Source organism: Acanthochromis polyacanthus, chromosome 15 (assembly GCF_021347895.1).
Source record: "Acanthochromis polyacanthus isolate Apoly-LR-REF ecotype Palm Island chromosome 15, KAUST_Apoly_ChrSc, whole genome shotgun sequence".
Classification (NCBI taxonomy): Eukaryota; Metazoa; Chordata; class Actinopteri; family Pomacentridae; genus Acanthochromis; species Acanthochromis polyacanthus.
The window spans coordinates 15,316,554-15,336,709 of NC_067127.1; the positions used below are offsets into that span (position 1 = coordinate 15,316,554).

The 20,156-nt window shown below is 43.8% G+C and overlaps 1 protein-coding gene across 2 annotated transcripts; it reads right to left on the bottom strand.

Moving 5' to 3' along the window:
- Positions 1-345: 345 nt before the first annotated feature.
- On the bottom strand, positions 346-20,146 carry tacc2 (transforming, acidic coiled-coil containing protein 2). Of its 2 annotated transcripts, none has more exons than XM_051960429.1 (18): positions 19,343-20,146; positions 13,764-13,870; positions 11,879-13,313; positions 11,646-11,681; positions 10,249-10,306; positions 9,944-10,151; positions 9,517-9,566; positions 9,261-9,370; positions 8,850-9,003; positions 8,299-8,445; positions 7,850-7,942; positions 4,813-4,959; positions 4,643-4,719; positions 3,509-3,552; positions 2,011-2,171; positions 1,782-1,888; positions 1,362-1,482; positions 346-1,273 (listed from the first exon to the last, which is right to left on the bottom strand). In XM_051960429.1, the coding sequence occupies exons 1-18, from the start codon at positions 19,399-19,401 to the stop codon at positions 1,208-1,210; spliced, it is 3,180 nt and encodes a 1,059-aa protein (XP_051816389.1). In that variant the 5' UTR covers positions 19,402-20,146; the 3' UTR covers positions 346-1,207. The 2 variants fall into 2 exon arrangements, with proteins under 2 accessions (XP_051816389.1, XP_051816388.1); XM_051960428.1 differs by lacking the exon at positions 19,343-20,146 and adding an exon at positions 14,561-15,034.
- Positions 20,147-20,156: the final 10 nt, after the last annotated feature.

The following is a 20,156-nucleotide window of genomic DNA, read 5'->3' on the forward strand; positions in this document are numbered from 1 at the left end:
TTTCACTAAAGTCTACACCTTAATTTAGTTTATACTTTGTAATAAAGTCTTTTATTTTCACTTCTTTTATGTTGAATTTGAAAGTTTTAATGTTGTTTTTTATTAGAATGCACTACATAAAGTACTTTGAATTGCCTTTGTGCATAAAATGTGCGACACAAATAAACCTGCCTTGGCTTCCTCAGAGACCGACTGGAATCAGGATATTGTCAAATACCCACAGTCGCATCTTAATCCTGATTTATTATTCATGCCTGGTCCAAAATCACTTTCACTATATTCCAGGCAATGCAAATGCAATACCTCACCACGTGGAGGGAAAGAACCAGAGTAAACACGGTGAGCTGTATTGCCATCTTTTATTGCACTTTGTAAGCAGATGCTGTACAGTAGCTGTGCAGAGAAGTTATCCCTCAGTGTGACAAAGACCATTGCAGGACTAGGACATATCCATCCAAAATTAAATTACTCCTGGTCACAACTGAATACAGTCACAATTAGTTTGCTTTATATCAAAATAAAATCCAAAAAATAAAGTTCCACGATTTCATCCAAAAAAGCTATGACAAGTATGACAAATATCTACAAGGTTACGTGAGGGCAGCGGGCGGAGGGTGACAGAGTAACTATCAAAAATGCAGATGAGTCTTTTTCATACTTGGAATTTCCTACGGTATATACAAAGGTTAACATTAAAAGTTTTTCTTTCTCTCTCACATGCAAGGAGCTATTGTGATAGTTTGTGTTCTCTTAGTGCATCGACATTTTATGAATAAATCTAAGCATCTGGTCTATCTTTCTCTGGTATTAACAGGAGACAATAACAGGAGTGGGTAAACAGTCTTCTCCCTCAGTGGCTGTCATGGCAACATCATAATAGATAATTTAACCCACGAACAATGCTTGCACTTTCTCATTATCATACGCACATTCTCACACACGCGCGCACACACACTCATTAATGATATGATAAATTTTCTAAAACTTTAAACCAGACCCCCGATACAGCACGATACACTGACACATCAAAAATGTACAGATTAATAAGAGGAAGCCATTCCTGTGGATCCTGTATACACAAAGTCAGTAGGAAAGAAAAACCCCAAGACCACTTTGGCCTTAGAAGTCAGTCAGTTCTTGGACGAGTGATTCATTTGAAGAAACACTCTTTTTATCTGTGATATTTGGCAAGGATGTGGTGTGGCTGCTAACTCTTCCCCATCTTGGCGATGAGCTCATCACAGATCTTTGTCAGCTCCTCGATCTCTTTGTTCTGCAAAAGATGCGTTGGAAATGACAATTCAGACACTTTGATGTGTATGGATTTTTCTTCTGATGTATTCTTACATCCCACTGCTGACCTTTTGCTCCAAAGTGCGCTCCAGAGAGTCCACCTTCATCTGCTCCTTCCTCAAACTGGCCTGGTAGGCAGCTTGCTCCTGCTTGGCCTTGGCCCGCACCTGAGCTATCTCCGAATTGGCCCTGGAGAAATAAAAGTAACACAATGAGAATCAAGTCACCTCTGCATAACCCACATACCCATAGGTCTAATAAAACCTCACAGCGGCAAAGCCAATAAAGAATTCATCTTTAGAAATTCCAAGTAGGTACAATATAAGCGATCTAAAGAAGCAGCTAATTACATTGGCCAACATCCAAACATATTTCCTCTGGGCACTGAGTTATTGCACAGTTAGTGTATTGTGGTGTTCTTGCTTTGGGGAAAACAACACAGTCATTATGGAATCAGCGTGACATAATGAGAGTATGTATAGACTCACTTGTCTAATTTCTCCTCTGCATGAATCTTCAGGGCTTGATATCGCTGCTCCTCCTTGCGCACTCTGGACAGATACTCCTGAGCGCACTTCTTCAATACGTCTTCGTTCTGAGCGGGGTGAAAAACATTTTAATTACTTGCCACAAGGCTGTCAAGCAAAATCCGAGATGAAGTACAATGCGGTCATGCTGAAAAAAACTCATTAGTTGTGAATAATTTGTGTGTGTTACCTTGCGGAAGCCCTCCAGCACGTCTTTCATCTTCTCATAACGACGGAAGAGGTCGGCCAGAGACTTCTCCACGGAGTTGAGGTCAGCCAGGGCCTGGTCCTTCTCCATGATCAGCTGCTGGATGGTGTGGTGGGAGAGAGATTTCTCTTTCTGGTCATCCTCTGGTGGACACACACAAACACACTGTATATTATCACTATCCACTGAGGAGTCCACTGTAGTGGGCACATACACCATTTAACCAACACACAAACATATGTACAAACACTGTTTTGATATTTTTGACAATATATCAAAATGGATTTGTGGGTTAGTATGACATTTTTCACTACACTATATGAGTATTTCTGTTAAACCAGTGTAGCATGCAAACAAAAACACTGAACAATGAGGAAATTAAAAAGAGACCTGTTTACCAGAGAGGCAGAGCTGGTAGCTGGTTTGCTTTGAGTGGCTTCTAGACTCTTCAGTATTAAATGACAAAGCCCCTCATGGCATATTAGCCCCCTCCCAACTTTCTCCTTCCTTTCCTGTCACAAGCTTAGACCTGCTTATCTCTGTAAAGCTGCATGAAGGACTTTCGCAACCTTCTTCTGTCGTGGGCCAAGTCCAGATGTTTATGTAGAAGTTTCTAGCGTCTGATCAAATTTGTACAATATCGTACTTCGCATCAGCAACTGAAGGATTACAGAAAGGGCAGGTGAATAAAAAAAATGCCAAAAGATTCTAAAACTAAATGTCACAGCTTACAGGATGATATGCAACAAAATGGACAAACAAAATATCACTGGATGAGATGAAGAAAGTGAGCACATCTGCTCCCCTCTCTCTGACGGACGGATGGATCGATGCGAGCGGACGAAAACAAGTGAAGGACAATTACGCGTTACTCACCTGGCATGCCTGTCAGGGTTATCAAATAGTAAGGGGCAAAGATGGGAGCAGAACAGAAAAGAAGGGACTGTGTTAAGTCAAGCTGGGAGGGCAAGACACGTGAGAGAGCCGAGTGTTAGACATGAGCAGAGACAGATTGTTCCTTTTTGTGACAGTGCCTTAATGAGGGTAAGAAATGAAAATAGACTGCAGCAAAAAATCAAATCTTCAAGAATGTCCAGAGGTGACAAAGATGTAGGTGAGAGCAGGAATAATGCAGAAAGTGAGCCTGCAGTGAAATTTAATGAGTCCAGAGAAGTCGAACACGAGTGGGCAGAGGTGAATACCTCCCCCTCCATTGACACTAGGACTCGGTCCGTATCAATCAAAAGTATGAAAGCAAGCACATAGAAAGCTAAGTTGCTGCAGAGGATAAAAAAAATGCTCAACTGTCTGAAACCAGTGGATATGGTGGATAAGGGCTCACAAAGAACTTATACAATATATTATGCTGGAAATAAGCAAGTGTAAAAATAGTGGCATAGTAGCTGCTTTAAAATGTGCTCTGAAATCAATGCATGGGTTTTGTTATCAACTGGAAAAGGATATTTAACCATTAACTCACCTATCATCTGGGCAATCGTCTTCTCATACTCGGCAACAATTCTCCTATGAATGAGAAATTGTACATTTTCAGTAAATGGATGGGATTATATAGCACATTACCAGATATTTCTGAATGTGTTGTCTTATTTTTTGCAATTCATATAAGCATTTGTTTTGGCCAGCAAAAATAGACACATGGATGAAATCTGGATCTGAAGCTACCGCCAGACCGTTTCTATATTTGGCCAAAGCTTTGACATTGCTCCCATATGCTACTGCAAACATATGATATTTTCAAGTAGAAGTGGAAGTAAAAATTTCTGATATATTTCATTCTAATTTAAGTAGCTGAGAAAGGAACAGAAACTGCTATTCAGTGTACAACTTTTTAAAATGATTTTTTATGAGAAATGTCAGAGTTCCAAGTAGCCTGAAGTATGAGTATTATATTTCTACATATAACGTTGCTGCTCGAGGCAAAATAACATCAGGGCCTAATAGGAAGTTTTGTTTTCGTAAAAGCAGGTTGCCAGTAGTAAGAGGATTGATTAGCCGTGCCTCCACCTTAGCCTCTTAACCCCTCCTTATCCAGAGCCCAATCAGTCAAATGAATTAAGCTCTGTCTTAGCCACACTAACACAGCCGTGGCCAGCTGGACACACACCACCACCTGCTGTGAGAGAGAACAATGTTTCTATGCTGGATCTCTCTGTTTCCCTGAATCCTAATTAGTAACCATAAATAGAGTGATCATCTGTAAATGAGTGTAAATAAGTTTTGAGCTGCTGACAGGCTGTTCGTCATTTATAATGGCCACTTAAAACACATTTTGTCATTGACGAAAGACTCGTGTGTAACTGTAAAATCTACATATCAACCACACTTATTCTTCTCCGCTATACCTTGTGCTGATTTCAGACTCAGAGAGACGTCTTGTTCTGGTCTTAACTCATCAGTTAACTCTGCCTTTGTTTGACGGTTCAAGCGAGATAAACCAATTGGCAGGCTAAAAGGTGATAATGGGTGGAGTCTGGCAGCTCTAACTCTCCTTACACTGTTCGCCAATCCAGACAGGTGTTAAAACCATAGCTGTAGTGTTTGCATGGGCTCCATGGTAATGAAAGCGATAACAGCCCCCGGCCTCTCTTCTTACCTCATCTCCACCACTTCCTGCCGACTGTCTTCATACTTCTTCTGCCACTCCAGCACCTCCTTCTCCTTTGACACAATCTGAGGAGGGTGACATCAGTTGTTACAGTCTGAGATGATGGGTTAAAGCAACTTCACTATGGCTTAGAATTAAAGAGAAACATTTTAGGGCACCTCCTCTCGCGCAATTCCCAAAGAGTGGTCCAGTTCTCTGGGCAGGTGGGGACTCTCCCCTTCGATGTAGTTGGTGTTGGTGGTGTTCCGGGCGTACAGTGAATTCTTGGACACCGCGCTCTCTACTGAAGACGCCGCATCTCTGTGCTGCTTCCAGGAACCAAATAGGAGGGAAAGGAATGGAAACATACCCAGTTACAAACCAGATCAAGCTACCGACAGAAAACCCTCAACGTCGGGCTCACACACACATTCTCAACAGGATTCCTGAACCAAACCGCAAGGCAGCATCGAACTATATCAAAATGTACCACACAGCAAAATTAATATGTAAATGAGGGCAAGCTAATGATGTTTCTTGAAGACTTGGTCAGCCGCCACATGATTGGATGAAACAGTCTTCATTGCCACAGTATTAGCCATGTGATTGGCTGATGCTGGCCCCAGCTGAGCGGTCACGATCGCCCGCTGATTGCAGTAGCTTGAATGTGATTGGGTCCAGGCAAGACAGAGGGGAAGGAGGGCAGCAGCTGATCATATACAGGAAAGGAAGGATAGGGGAGCAGACTGGGCAGCAAGGGAAATATATGTTAGTCTCATGTTAATGTTACAACATTGTAAAGTGGTCTTACCTGTTGTGTCTACTATGGTTTACTTCAACCTTTTCACAAAGTTTACCCCGATCTTTGCACAATTACAAAGACAATGATGTGAGATGAACCAATTCTCAGGATACATAATTAGAGAGAGTTTAGTTACAATGTTGAGGTAGGGACACTCCAAGCCCAAACCCATATACATGTTTTCATGAGGCCTTCGCAAACTATTAAAATACGAACAGACAGAACTGAATAATTCCTCATATCATACATATTAAAATGCAAAACCCATCCTTGCTCGACTACTACTTTTGTTCCCCTAAAACTCTGCTCTGAGGGGGATTTAGTCATCCTTGGTAGACCTGGATTACAGGAGGATTTAAAGAAATGGTGGGGGTCCACGGGGAACAAGGAGACAGAGATCTGCTAATACGTGGTCTCACTGGAGCAGTAATTTGATTATTCGGCTGAATGTAAAGACTGGTCAAGTTAAGGTAACCAAGGGCATCTTTGTTTATACTGATTTGGCTTACCCTGCCAGTTCAGAGAGGTTTAAACTTAAATCCAAACCTGCCCTGCGGTGGTTTGACTCCTAGCAGCTTTGACTTTAAGCTCTGTGTTACAGAGAGAATCCCTTGTACCAAAAGTACCTTTACTAAATCATCCTGGATCACATGTCAGGTAAACTGTAAACAATTTAGTTCGTCGCTTGTAGGAGTACTATCGGGGACAATCGTAGACTTGAGGATAGACTATTTGAAGGTACCCTGTGAAGTGTTCTTTTTTGAGTAATAATAAGGAACAGTCTTCTTGTAGCACCCTTTATGATTGTCTTACGTAAACGCAGAAGGATACACAATTTCGCTTACATTTTTTTTAGGAAGAATCTGCTTTGCAAGTGTTTTCTGAGGAAGGAAGGACATTCATCACATTTGCAAGGATGCCCACGAGACAGATATATAACTTTTGCTTGCTTATTGGAATACTCCACAGGGTACACGGGTAGGTTTAGTATGAACAATAAAGTGGCATATCAAAGACACAAGTTAAAGCCACAAGACAAATACTAAGTCAAACACAGAAATAAACACTATCAGAAGTTATCAGAAGACTACAAGAGAGGTACTAAAGGTAACTGCAGAAAAAACAACTCGCTCATTGGTACAAAAAACAGGTTTTGTAGGGAAACCATAACAAAGTTATCGGACTCTCTGGATGTTGGATTTCTGGGACCTACTGGAGCTTGAGCATACAGTGCAGTTTGTAAGTATTTGGACGGTGACGTTGGCTCTGTACTCCAGCACTCAGAGGGTAAAGGTTTAATTTGAAGGCTTTCACATCAAACTTGGGTACTGTAAACGATGTCACCCTGTCATTTGTTGCACTGTCCAAAAATTGGAAGTGTTATGTGTCAAAGGGCTGGGATTCCACACTTTTAGCGAATGTAGATGCGAACACCTTAAATCACTGGTAAAGCTGATATTTCTAATTCAGTGTGCTGGAGTACTGAGTCAATGAAACAATGAAAAACAATTAAAAGCATGTTTTTGACCAAATTCTTTGTACTGCACTGTAGGTGTATTAGGACGAGGACGGATCACGGGGGTATCGGGTCGTCTTACTTTGAATAAGGGTGAACCGTTGATATTCCAACGCCGAGTGCTGGGTTTCTTGAGTCGAGACTGTAAAATGCGTGGGACAACAACATGAGACAAGAGGACTGGGAAGTGCCTACCCTGATCCGACTCTTCCATGGAACTTAACCAGCAAATTCCTAGGCCCTACCCTAACATACAATCTAAACTGAAGGCCGACACCTATCTGCTGTAGCTGTTTGTTAGTGCTGTTAGTCTGGGAAAAGGACCAAATCACAAAACAGGAATGTGACTGGGGATTCGGGGGCGATGATGGCAAACCATCAGTAATACATCCGGGAGCGTTATATCCATATTACTCCTCAGTTGAGGATATTTCATCTAGTGTGAGTCAATCCCAGTCATATTCATGCTGATGTAAGCCTCTCATGAACAGGCAACATGCATGTTGCCCAACATGCATAACAAAGGCAAGGGACTAAGAAGGCACAACACTCTGTTCCTGAGAAGTCAACCTGGAGGAGCTCGCTGATAGTCAGGGTGGGAACTGGACGCGTTAAGCCATGTTAGAGATTTTATATGCGGGGGGGCACAAGAGGTGGTGGGATTGTGGATGTAGTGGTACAGCCACCATGTTGAGAAGGCCATGGCGTCACAGTCACACTCGGAATGGCGTGTTTAAGGGGAGGGAGAGGCAGGCTGAGACACACTCATGCACACACACACCAGAGTCACGCACACCTGCTTTTCACTCATCCACCCTTTCAAGATGCGTCGTACAAACTCGCACACTCACCCACACACACTCGCATACAGCAGGTGCAGGCTGACTCAGCGCAGTACCTGGGGGGTTACAGTGGAGAGGGAGGGGCACTGAGAGATGTTTTTGGCTACCTGCAGAGCCTCTATCCTCAGGGCAGCAAGCACCAGCTCCTCCTTGGCCGCACACATGAGGGCCAAATTTCAGGGGTAAGAGAGGAGGGTGGCGGCCCAAGGATGAGAGAGCAAAGGGAAAACATATAGAAACTTGAGTTGAGCGCAAACACTTTCTACTGTCTACATATTTACGCACCATCATCTATTTTGCGCATCAAGCTACAAACTGAAACTCACGAAAGAGGAGGAAACAATGGGAAAATGAAAAAGGCATGATGTACGTAACATGGCGACACAATGGAAATAATGGTTGTACAAAACACACACACAGTCACATATCGAGGCCACAAATGGGCAACCAGAGCCAACACCTGTAAGGTTGATCAAGCAGGGTCATGTGTGATCTGTCAACACACCTGGAGTTTTTGGGCGAATGCAGTGGGGTTGGTCTCGGCCAGGTCGGGCTCCAGGTACTGCAGGGGGTCGTCACACTCAGACAGCCTGTCTAAGAGGGGCATGGCCAGGGCTGGAGCAGGGGCCTCCACCGGGCCCTGGCTATGGGGCTACAAAGGGCACCAGGAGTAGTAGGCAAAAGGGGAGGGAGGGGGCAGGGAACAGCATGGCAAAGCAAGCGCTGAGTGTTTGAGTGGCAGCATTGGGAGTTGATTCACTGAATTCAAGCAGGGAACCTTAGTGTGGCGGACTGGCTATCTGTTATCAGTGATGAAGCCTTAATGAGAATCCCTGTGAGTGATGGTGTTCATGTTGCAGGGCTGAGTCACAGCCTATGATAAAGCATACGCAGCAGTGGCACTCTGTCTCCCCCTTGTGGCTCAACAATAACACGGTGTAAATGTTTCAAAATCAAACGTGACAGATTCTCCTGACATGATGGCAACTAAACACAGAAATGATTTTTTCCCCCCTAGCATATGTGACACTTGTTAAAAAAGGCATTTTGGCTCACCTGCTCATCCCTTTCTGTGCTCTGCGTTCGGCTGAGGGCTTCGCTTTCTCTCTTCCTGCCCTTATCCCCAGCGGAGCCCTCGGGACCAGGACGTGGACTCAACACCGGCGTCTTCATACCAGCTGTTATCTGGGCCTCCATCTCCTCAAAGCTCCTGCATAGAATGAGAAAAACAGAGATAGCAGGGGGTGGAGGGAGGTATGACATGTAATGTACTGTCTATGATAGATGAGAGTGTAAATGAAAACATTGCTTAAGTATCTGAAATGAATGTGTTATGCAATCCAAATCACTACGGTTGACATTTAACATACTACAGAATAAGAAATGGGCTGGGCATTGCATTGTAAAACTTAATCTAAGAAGACAAAGATCACGTTGTAATGTTGCAATAAGTGGAGTATACTTTACCCTGTGCAGGGGGAGCTGGGCTCAGATCCATGTGCACATGAATTTTTGGTTAAGTTGTCAGATACTGAGTCCAACTTCAAGTACAAAGATGGCTTCTTCACGGACAGTGGCTACAAGACACACAACATGGAAACAGAAAAGTGTCCGATTCTCTTACTTTTTGTCAGCCAAAATCTTTATAAAATATGTACTAGCAATACACTAAATACCACAAACAGCAGACAAACAAAATCAGTGAATAACATCAAATACTCACTGGGGAAGAGGAGCCAATCTTCTCCATGTACTCAATTTCATAGTCTTGCACTGAGACAGACAGACAAAACAAAGTATTCAAAACAGAAGGCACAGACAGACACATCAACCAGTGTAGACCTCTGGTCTGATGGGATCAGGGGCTGAGGAAGGACTGTGTAGTTCATCTCTGACCCAGATGGGTTGAGCCAGACAGCCACTACAGGTCAGAGGGCAGTGGGCCAACAGGCTTATTTCACTGCCACAAGAATCAATAACATTGCTGTATGAGTAAAGAGTGGCTAGCTGCTGTACATGAGGATTTATCCAAACATAAGCTTTACATTTCTCTTTGAGCCCTGCCTGTCTGTGGTATGCTTTGATGTCTCTTAGCAGGTATTTGGAAACAGGTGGCCAAAGGTACAAAGATTCAGATAGTTATGTCTCACCTGGAGCCTCCTGAGGAAGACTGTTCTCATTAACAAAGGACGTAAGGTCGCATGGCTGAGGGAATTCTTGCTGGTCAGAGTTTAAATCTGCATCCATATCGTGCAGGGCGGCCCACTTGTGACTCGTGGAGGAGGCCAGCTTCTCCTCGTCCGTGGCATGGTCATCCTGTGTATGATGGGAGGAAGGTTCCTCTGTAGGCGTCGGATCCTGCAACACAAAAAATGAGGGAATTGGCAGAGTTGATGGAAGAAAGAGGGAAAAATACAGGCAGATAAAGTACCAATTCGGAGCATTGGATACATACCTGTGATGGGTCAGACATTGGTGATTTCTTTGGTGACCTCTTCACTCTGAAAGTATTACTGAGAAAAAAAAGAAAATCATCAAGATCCAGAAACACTCAGCACCCCAAATACGCAACTCTTCATTAGATCCAACACTCACATTGAGTGTTTGCTACATATTGAAATAGTGTGTATAGTCACAAATGCTAAACTGTTAAGCTGGATGGGTACATCTGCTTTTGCATAGAAGGAAAACAGAATTTGCATTGAGCAGCATTACCATATGTCAAACAGTACTACATACTGTGCAGCTGAAATGATTAAAACAATGAAACTCTTTGTGACTGTGGTTGAGTCTATAGTTAGTAACTGCACAGTGAAGAGTAATGACAAATGAATAACATGTTATGAATATTTTTACTTCAAATTTTACACTAATGAACAAATATCACGGGTCATAGAGAGGGAAGTGTTTGACAATGTAGCTGAGAGGTTAGGTTACGATGAAAATGTGATATTTTAATGTAGATTATTGTTAGTGACATGTTTTTACTTTTCTCATGTCAGTTCCTCGGTGTCAAATGTACAGATCCCAAAATATATAGGTTCTGAAAGAGTTTGTATAGAATTTTAAGCAGCTTTTAGCAACTTTCAAGATGAATCACCCTGCTTTAGTGTCTGTATTTAATGTAAGATAAATATCAGAGATAATTGGTTTGTTAAATTTCTGCAGTTGTTGCGGATGACGCACGTCTTCAGGCGAAGCGTTTCACTGTTGTAATACATCCTGAATTCCTTTGGAGCTTATATAAATGGGCAATGAACAAGATGAATTAGAAAACTATATATCCTTGTAAAAATATAATTATTTATATTTTTAGCTTTTTCAGCAATAGCCAACACTGAACACAAGAGGGAGCACAAGCGCCTTGGCTACAGATTTAAAAATGGACACCGTGGCATGTGGCATGTGGAAGAAACTGCATCAGCAATGGCGTCAGCATCAATAGAAAAAAAAAGACAGATTTACCATAGAATAGAATAGAATAGAATAGAATATTGCACATTGCATAGAATATTGGTAGTTACTCTAGAAAATTATGTTTAAATGCTTTAAAACATATTTTGCACTTATTTTAGTAATTACTGCCAGTATGGCTATTTTGACTGAACTATGATGTTCTTCAGCTGGCACATAAGTGAAATTGGAACATAAATAAGACAGGATTTAAAACAAAATTAAAAACAGGTATCCTCCAGTTGAACCGGGTTGGATTCCAAAAGTTTAAATGGATTTGTTTGATAAGGGATTGTGATGTTTCTGTTAATAGGAAGGGGACAACAGGGCAACATGCTGCTTTAAAAGGTGGAATTAAGGGTCAAAAGGGGTGGATGGTGGTGTTGTCCCTGTACTTACAACAGACAACATAGAGAGGACACACCCCTGGACTTCCTGTGACATATGAGAATACACAGACACAGGTGACAGAGAGACAGACAGACGACACTGGCATAATAAACTAGTGAACCACATACCAACACAGACTAGACTAAAATCCTCACAGAGGCACACATTCCTACACACAATCTGAAAGAAAGTGTGGGCTTTCCATAAATATGCAATCCTCTGGTAACACTGAGTCAACTTACGATTTGATGGGAGTTTTCTTCTTCTTGGTAGGTTTGTTCTGGTTTTGGTCCTCCAGTTCGCCAATGTTGTCATTGTCATTCTCATTATCATTATAGTCATTGGATGAGACCTCAAAGGAGGCTGATGCCTTAGGAGGGGAGTTGGCCATCTTGTTGGAGGATTTGAAAGGGTCTATGGAGTCATCAAAGTTGTTGGGGTCAAAGTCATAAGACGGCCTGGACAGTTTGGGGGAGTTGGCGATGCCTTTCTTTGAAGTAAACGGATTGAAGTTTGGATCCTCCCACTTATCAGGTTCAAAGTTGTAAGATACTTTAGGTGTAGGAATTTCATTCTCATTGCCGTTATGGGTTGCCGGAGGGTTGTTGTCCAGCTGCTCTGTCTGTGCTGGAGGTGCCTTTTTCAGGCCCAGCTTTGGTTTCCTCAGAGGCATCTTGGCACCTGGCTTCTTACCCACTTTCTTAAGTGGAGGAGAGGCTTGATGTGGTGCCTCACAGCTCTCCTCTGAGTAATCAAACTCCAGTCTTACTGGCTGACGTTTGGGTAGAATAGGTTGCTCCTCTGGGTTGGTGATTGGCTCTTTACGTGGAGCCGGGGGACTGGAGCAACGCGGTTCCACAGCAGGGAGAGGAGGACTATCTGGAGGGGCTGCAATGGGGACACAGACAGGATCTTTGCGACCCAGGACAGGGGAGTTGGCAATCTTACTACCTCCTGTCTTAAAAGGGTTAATATTATCAAAATTCTCTGGATCCCATTTGTATGAGGCACTAGGAGGAATAGGAGATTCGTCGTTGCCCGTTAGATTACCAGGGGGAGGGATCTCCTCCTGGCACAAAGATAAGGCAGGGACGACAATACTCTTCTCTTGGCTGGCTTGACTGATGCTACTGGTTTCCTCTGCCAGAGGTGGAGGAGTCTCCACACGGTTCTTTCTGGTTCTTCGGAGAGTTCCTCCAGGGCTTGGGGTGGCAGAGCCACCTTCAGTTTCCTCTTGGGCTTGGAGAGGGCTGGCAGTACGAGGCTTCGCCCGCTTCTTGATTTCTGGGGTGCTGTTGGATGAGGCAGGTCTTGGGCTCTCTGGGTTGGAGTTCTGTCTAAGGAGAGGTTTCTTCTTTACAGACCCAGGACGGACTTTCTTGGGCCTATGGAGTGTTCCTGGGGCACTCTCAGTGCCGATGCTGAAGGATTCAGAATGTGGACGGAATCCTCCCGACACTGATCCATCCAACAGACTAGAACTATCTAGTTCACCTCCCTGGAGGCTGAGGGAGCGGGTCAGTGCGTGACTCGTTGGCTCTGTAGCAAAATAGTCGATGTTGTAGGTACCACTGGCAGCAATGGGCTTGTTCTCATCAAAAGCAATGGATGGAGACCGAGATGGTGGACCAGCAGTCGGCAAGTCAGAGGCAGGATCACTGACTGAGGTGTCTGTGACTGCAAAGGAAGGAGAAATATGGAATATAACACAATGATTTCATTCAGAAAATAGCCAAAAATCCACACAGCATTTCAATATAACTAAATGAGCATCATCCTATATTTGAATTACTTTGTGGGTGAGATTCAGGTGATAATAAGAAAACCTGCATAGAGCTGTATGCTGCAGCTGGCATTGGACACATCCAATTACAGAGATGAATGTGGTAGAAAAGCATGAAAAAATAACCACATGAAAAAGAGACTGAAGAGACATGCATGTCCTTAGCAGATATCCCCCCAAAAATGGAGATTGTTTCAGCACAGTAAAAGCTGTGCTGAGACAACTTTATTCCACTAGATGGTGCAGTACTACTTCCGATAACAATCCATTTTTACTGTAGTGTAACAGAAGATGAATCTGTGTAGGAGCTAAGCACACATCTTAGAATAATTCTCTTGTTGTACCTTTGTCATCAGATGATAGTTGTTCTTTCTGAGGCTCAGTGGGAGAAGCAGCTTTTACTGGAGTTGTAGATTCTGGGGTTTCAAAAGCTCCATCAGAGTCTGAGCTCCTGTAACAAAGGATAAGGAAATATCAAGTCAGGGCTACTGTGAATCAGATTTTGTGTCAGGATCAATACAATAGCAGTGATTAATGTCAAGAACAACAGTAAATCACAAAAGACACAATTTTTTTTTCCAAACAAGCAACGCTGACATCATTCTTGAAGGCAATATATTGTGTAAATATGTAATAATACAGATTCACCAAAGACAAAATATTGCATGTGGAGCATTTTATCGAGTATGTAAGGCAGCAGTCGTGATTCCCTGTATTGGTAAAACAATAAGCTCCAGGACAATATGTGTTTCTGTTTTCATTTCCAGAGGAATTTAATGGCTACAATAAAAATGCTGAATCTGCAGTGAGGTGACAGATAATGACACACCTGAGACCCAGCATCACAACACACACACAGATTAACACTCACACACATCAGACCACCTCAAGGTCTTAAGATATCACAGTCATAAAATACACACAATCGACTGAAGGCAGCACCGAGCCAGAAACCCAGAAATGATCGATTTGTGCATGACAATCGGCTGCAAATAAAGTCAATATACATTGTCATTCCAAGTAAAAGCAATATTGATTGTTCTTTCTTATCTTGCATATACATATGACAACCAAGCTCCATGCTCTGATGGTCAGTGTATTATCTGGCGGTATGTGGCCCCTGTCTCCCATCCTGTCTCACCTCTGTCTGACCGGTTCACCGGCGGCCCTGATCAAACTGTCATGATGCGAGCCCCAAGAGAGACGCCGGAGGAGCCCCAGAGCTGGATCCGAGTCTGGGCTGTTCCCGTCTCCTGCCCCTCCCAGCAGCGTATCCCAGCCCCAGCGAGCCCACTGCAGTGGAGACAGAGCCTGCCACGCACTCACTGCCATGGCTGCTGGTGGGCTACACCTCTCCGCACCACGATGCTGCTGCCTGACACACAGTTAGACGCCCGCTGCCTCTCCTACGACGATGGCTAGGACCACCGGATCACACCTTTTCTCTGCCTTCTATCGTTTTCCTCTAATGTCCAGTGTCCAGATCTCTTTGTTTCCAATCTACAGTCCTTCCACGTTGCACCTCTTTGTCATCTGTAGCCATATCAGTGTGGCTCCACTCCTCCCCAGTAGGAAATGATGTCTCCCAATCTAAATGAGACTGCCTGCAGAAGCCCACCTCCTGCATTACTGTATTTTCTGGCAACCTCTCTCTCTCCTTCTATCTCTCTCTATGTCCCAGCCTTCCTCTCTCTATTTTCCTCCCTCCCTCTACCCCTCTTGCTCCTGAAAGACTCTGCTGTATCCACACAGAAAAGGTCTACTACCCACCAGCCGAACCACCTCTGAAAAAGCTCAGTCTCATTACTGACACTACCATTGCATCCACTACGTATACATATTACATATTATACCCCTTGAGCCTTATTCATTCATAGTGTCCATCTTAATTGTGGCAAAAAGCAACAAACAGTTTCGTCTTAAAGCAATGACACACCCCAGCCTTGCTCTACAAACCAGACTGATCTCGCTATTCCACTGCTGAGGGTATTCAGCATCATGTGGGGGTCATGCTTGGATCAAATAACGTGCTATGAAACACACAGGGGGTCTGAAACACCATCAGACCCTCAGTATGGCCAACATGAAGCAAACTAAGCACAAATTCTGAGCTGAGACATTCCAGATCATAGGAAAGGCAGGTAGAAAATGCCTTGCTGTCATTGTCAATGTGTCCTCTATCTCTGGGGTCACATCACAGCAGTAAAGGAGGTTCATCTAAACCAAAGAGTGACATATTTTATGTGCAATGCAATGTCCCCACTGACAAATCAAAACAATTCATCATGTTGCACTCATGTTAAAATCCCAACAAGGTATCAAATGATAAGAGGAGCTTATTTAATGTGTTTTGAAAATATATTAGCCCTGCAAAGGTGTTGTGATGCCAGATGAGACAGCATGTGGGCAGAGCAGTAATCTCTGTGAGGGCCCAGTGTGTCCCAGCAGGATAAGACTGGTCTGCCTAGACATCCATCTGGATCAGTCACTGGGAGCTGGGATCATATTGTCAGATGGTCAGACAGGCAGTGACGCAGACACCTCTGAAGACAAGACACATAAACAGAGAGTGTGCAAAGAACAAAGCCTGCACGACAACAAGTTGGATGCAGATTGGGAATTAAAACTCTTCTGCCAGTGCCTTTATGAAGAGAGATTTAGCTGCCTGTGAATAGCTGTGTTAAGAAACAGCACTTGGAAATCAGCTGCTTTTTTGAGAATGGATGCAAATAAAACAAGAAAGGGAAATAACAAAGTAATTAGGACTCATTACGGCTCTGTTTGTGTCCTTGCAGGGAACATTTTTTATGCGACTGCAAACACTGTGTTGCTATGGTAACTGGAGGTTATTCCCACCATATGTTCCACTACGGTGGATGAAAAAGGGGGAAAAAAAGGAGCAAGGCTGGATGCTGAATAGTCCAACAAGCACGCACACAAACACACATCACATGGTTCAGTAAAGTGTATTAAATGATAGAGAAGGCAATTAAGACGCATTACAGATATATGAGGCGAGCAGACTCTGCCAGAGTGACCAGTATTGATCATCGGTATTCAAACTGATACCAACGGCATCTAATAAACCTGAAATCAGACACTGAGAGCAATGCTGTAATTAACTGTAGATATGAACCAAATTAACTGGGTGAAAGGAAATAGCTTCTGTATTAATGCAGTCACACCATCTGCTGCTCCTGTGGTTGTAGAGTAGCAGACAAAATATAGAGAGAGGTAAAGCAGAGCGTGGGTAAGCAGTCAAGGTATGGGGGCGAATAGAAACAAAGAGGAGCAGCAGTTAATAGCTGCCTCTCGCAGGCTGAGATGACTGCCTGGAGACAGAGAGAGAGACTCTGCAGCGTGAAACAGGGAGACGATGCATTTCAGACAGCCAGACGTGTCTTTGCTTCAAGCCAAATCCAACTCCGTCTGTCTCAACAGCTTTCACCGTGCTGGAGGGACAGACTTCACCAGCCACTGGGGGAAAAAGAGAAGCAGGGCTGCACTGACACATAAACCAAAAAACCACCTCACTATCCTAAAATGAAGAAGATGAAAATTAAGACAGGCTAAATTTGACATCACCATTAATGACTGATATGAAGAGGTGACTGTGATTAGATGAAAGCTGATGGAAAAAAGAAGCAGAAGGGAGGGATAAATAGAGGCAGGCGGCTGGTCTCCAAGCAGCTGTGTGATTAGCCTCAATGGATTATCTGCCGCACGCTTACTCCATCATCTCTCCACTGTCATAGTCGTCTAAGCTCTCTCTGTCTGGATACCGACTATCATCAAGCTCTTTCCAACTCCCTGCTTCTTCTCACTCATTTTCTATACTTTTGTTATCTTCTCATGATCCAGTAATCTCTTCCCTCTCAGCTTTTAGTATCAGTTTTTTTTGTGATCTGCTGTTAGTATGTTGGTCATTGAACAGGGAAAGAGCAGCAGCTTAGTCAGGGATGGGCAGCATAAAGTGGCAGTTCAATAAACTGTAAGACTGATTAATGTTTTGCACTTGTAAATGTCAGTGACAAACATTAATCAGTCAAACAGTCAGTGTATAACTTGACTGTATGAAAATAAGGTTTCAATATCTGCTTCATTTTCTAGTATGAAGGTAAAATATGGAGTCATACGCATGGTCTATCCCATAAGATAGAATTGAAGAGAGGCCAACAGAGGGAGCTCCTGTGCTTTTATTTCCGTGATGAATGAGTGTCTGGATTTAAAGTATTACATCATAGCCGCTGAACACCACACACAGCCTATTTCCATTTTACAACAGCTTCTATGCAGATGTGATGTGGTCAGCAGGGAGCAGCAAACAGAGGCCAAGAACACAAAGCAGCTATGTCTTCTGCAAGTGATTCTTCAACCTCAGGAACCGAAGTCTTGCAGAGAATCATTGTGCACCCTCTACAGGACACATAAACAAAACCTGAATGAAAAGTGTTTTTCTCAGACAGCAGATGTAGTTCAGTCTCTCAATCTCTGTCCAGACTGACGTCAGCCTCAATCAGCAAAGATCTCTCCTCCTGTTTTCCAAGAAATCCTCGCACATCTCAAAACAAAGACACCATGAGGACAAAAGAGTGTCAGACTAAGATAATCTCTATGAGTAATACCTCATCTAGGCTAATCTGTGGTACTCACTGGAAGCAGATGGCACATTAAAAGACAAGAAGCCAGCAAGACCAAGTATCACCAAGAGGGAGGAGGGGTTCAAGTATCACCTTATTTGATTATGACATCAGATGTCAGGTTCGTTTAGATTGCTGTATGAAAGACATGGAGGGAGAGAACAACTCAACCTCCACTTGAATACAGAAAACAAATCTTGGACTTATGACGCTGGGAAAGAATTTCAAAAAAGAGCCCTGAGCGTAAACATAATTTGAACCATTTCCTAACACTTATCACTCACAGTGCCAGTGCTTTCGAAAGAGTTACACAGCGTACTAATGGTAGGCAAGGTGCTTCTTTTCTGCGCACCTGTATGGTATGTTAACTCCACCGTGCTGCAAAAAAAAGCCTCTGCTTAGTTTGTATAAAAGTATTTAGTCCTCTAAGGTCTCAACAGTGCCGAGCTTTGAGATTAAAAATGGCTCTTTTATGCCATAAATCATTCATACGGAACAAGCAGTCCCTTCCCCTCATTCCCCTCCTCTGTTCCTCCCCAGGTATTTCTTCCCTTGTGCAGTAGTGTGTCTGAGATATAAATAAAACAAAGTGGAGCACTCTTGCTCAGTCTCTAACTCCGACTCTCTCCACTCCTCCTCACACGGCGTGTTCTATTTCAACACGGTCACCAGCTCCTGCTCCCAGAGCGCCAGTCGCGTCCTCCTTCCCACAGAACAAAACATCACCCCACCAGCCTCCCAGCGGCGCCTACTGCACTGTATCCTGCTTCCCACAGGCTCAACCTGCAGCACTATTATGTTTCATCCATTCACAGTGTGCAGAGGTCCAAGCACCCTGATGCACATGTGTCCGTGCACGTGCTCCAGATTTCCCATCCTTATTTACATCACAAAAGCAACAAAAACAATGCTGACGTGCTCAGTTGGCTGTAATGGAGTGTTACAGTCTGGTGGTGGGTCTTATGGTAGTTTACATTCAGAGATGAAACAGGAGAAAATGTAAACAACAATGACTCACAGAGATTTTCTTCAGTTTTCATCTCTTAAAAAAATAACAACGGTGAGCCGTATGTACATTTGTACTGTATTACTCACAGGTGCAATCTGGATAATAATATCACCCAGCACCCTTTTCAGCACTTGTGTGACATGAAAGACCAATGCAAAGCCATGAATAAATAAAGACATCATATGCCAGTCCTCCATCTTTGGCATAAATTGCATCTCCTTTATTATCTTTTTGACACAACACTGAGCAGGAACGCAGATCAAGTCAAACTCACATGTGTTCTTGAGATGGACAGTGGCTCTGTCCTTGCTCCATGGACTCGTTGGCTCCCATCCTCAGCTAGCTCTGCCTCCCCTGCCCCCCCTGCCTGCTCCTGATCTCCAGCCACCCTCCACATCCACCTGCTACCCCCAAAACTCCTTCTCTTTATGGCTGTGATCCTCGCAGAGTGAAGGCAGGCAGCCTGCGTTAGAGGAGGCGAGCAGCGGCTGAGCTGGCTGTGCTGCAGTGCAGAGGATGAGCGAGTTCTGCTCGCATCAGGAGCAAAGCAGCGGATGATTAAGGGCTCCTCACTTTAGGCATCCCCGATCCTCTGCCCCTCTACAGACTGGGAATATTCCTGCTTCTCATCTGGTGATTCAGTGATGCTGCACCAGAAGGGATAAAATCTCCAAGAGCAAAATGCAAAAGAGGGAATAATCCAAAACAAAAAGAATTTAATAATGATAACAATAATAATCCTTCTTTCTTTCTGTCTTGCATGTGTGTCTGAGGTGCCTCTTCTCTGTTTGCCTTCTGATATCGCTGAGCTGTGTTGCTGCTCTCCCTGCCTCCTCCCCCCTCTTCCATCCACTCTCTCCCCCGACACCAACCTCCTGCGCCTTTAAAAAGACAAGCGGCTTTTTCTCGTCTGCTACTGCGACTATGCAGGAGAGCCAAACAATAGAAGACCCCCAAACCACTCTGGTTAACAGGCGCTTTCTCCGTCACTCCTCTTCTTCTTGCCTCCCACAGAGCGCGTACCTTATGAAATTGCCTGTTTCCTGCCAGGATCCCCCCCTCTCTCACCCAGTGAGTGGTAGAGTGAG

Coding starts and splice junctions, on each gene's coding strand:
- tacc2 (XM_051960428.1), bottom strand. CDS start 14,751: ATGGCAGTGAGTGCGTGGCAGGCTCTGTCTCCACTGCAGTGGGCTCGC. Junction 11,682..11,878: donor AAGAAAACTCCCATCAAATC/GTAAGTTGACTC, acceptor CATATGTCACAG/GAAGTCCAGGGGTGTGTCCT. Junction 9,371..9,516: donor AGATTGGCTCCTCTTCCCCA/GTGAGTATTTGA, acceptor TGTGTCTTGTAG/CCACTGTCCGTGAAGAAGCC.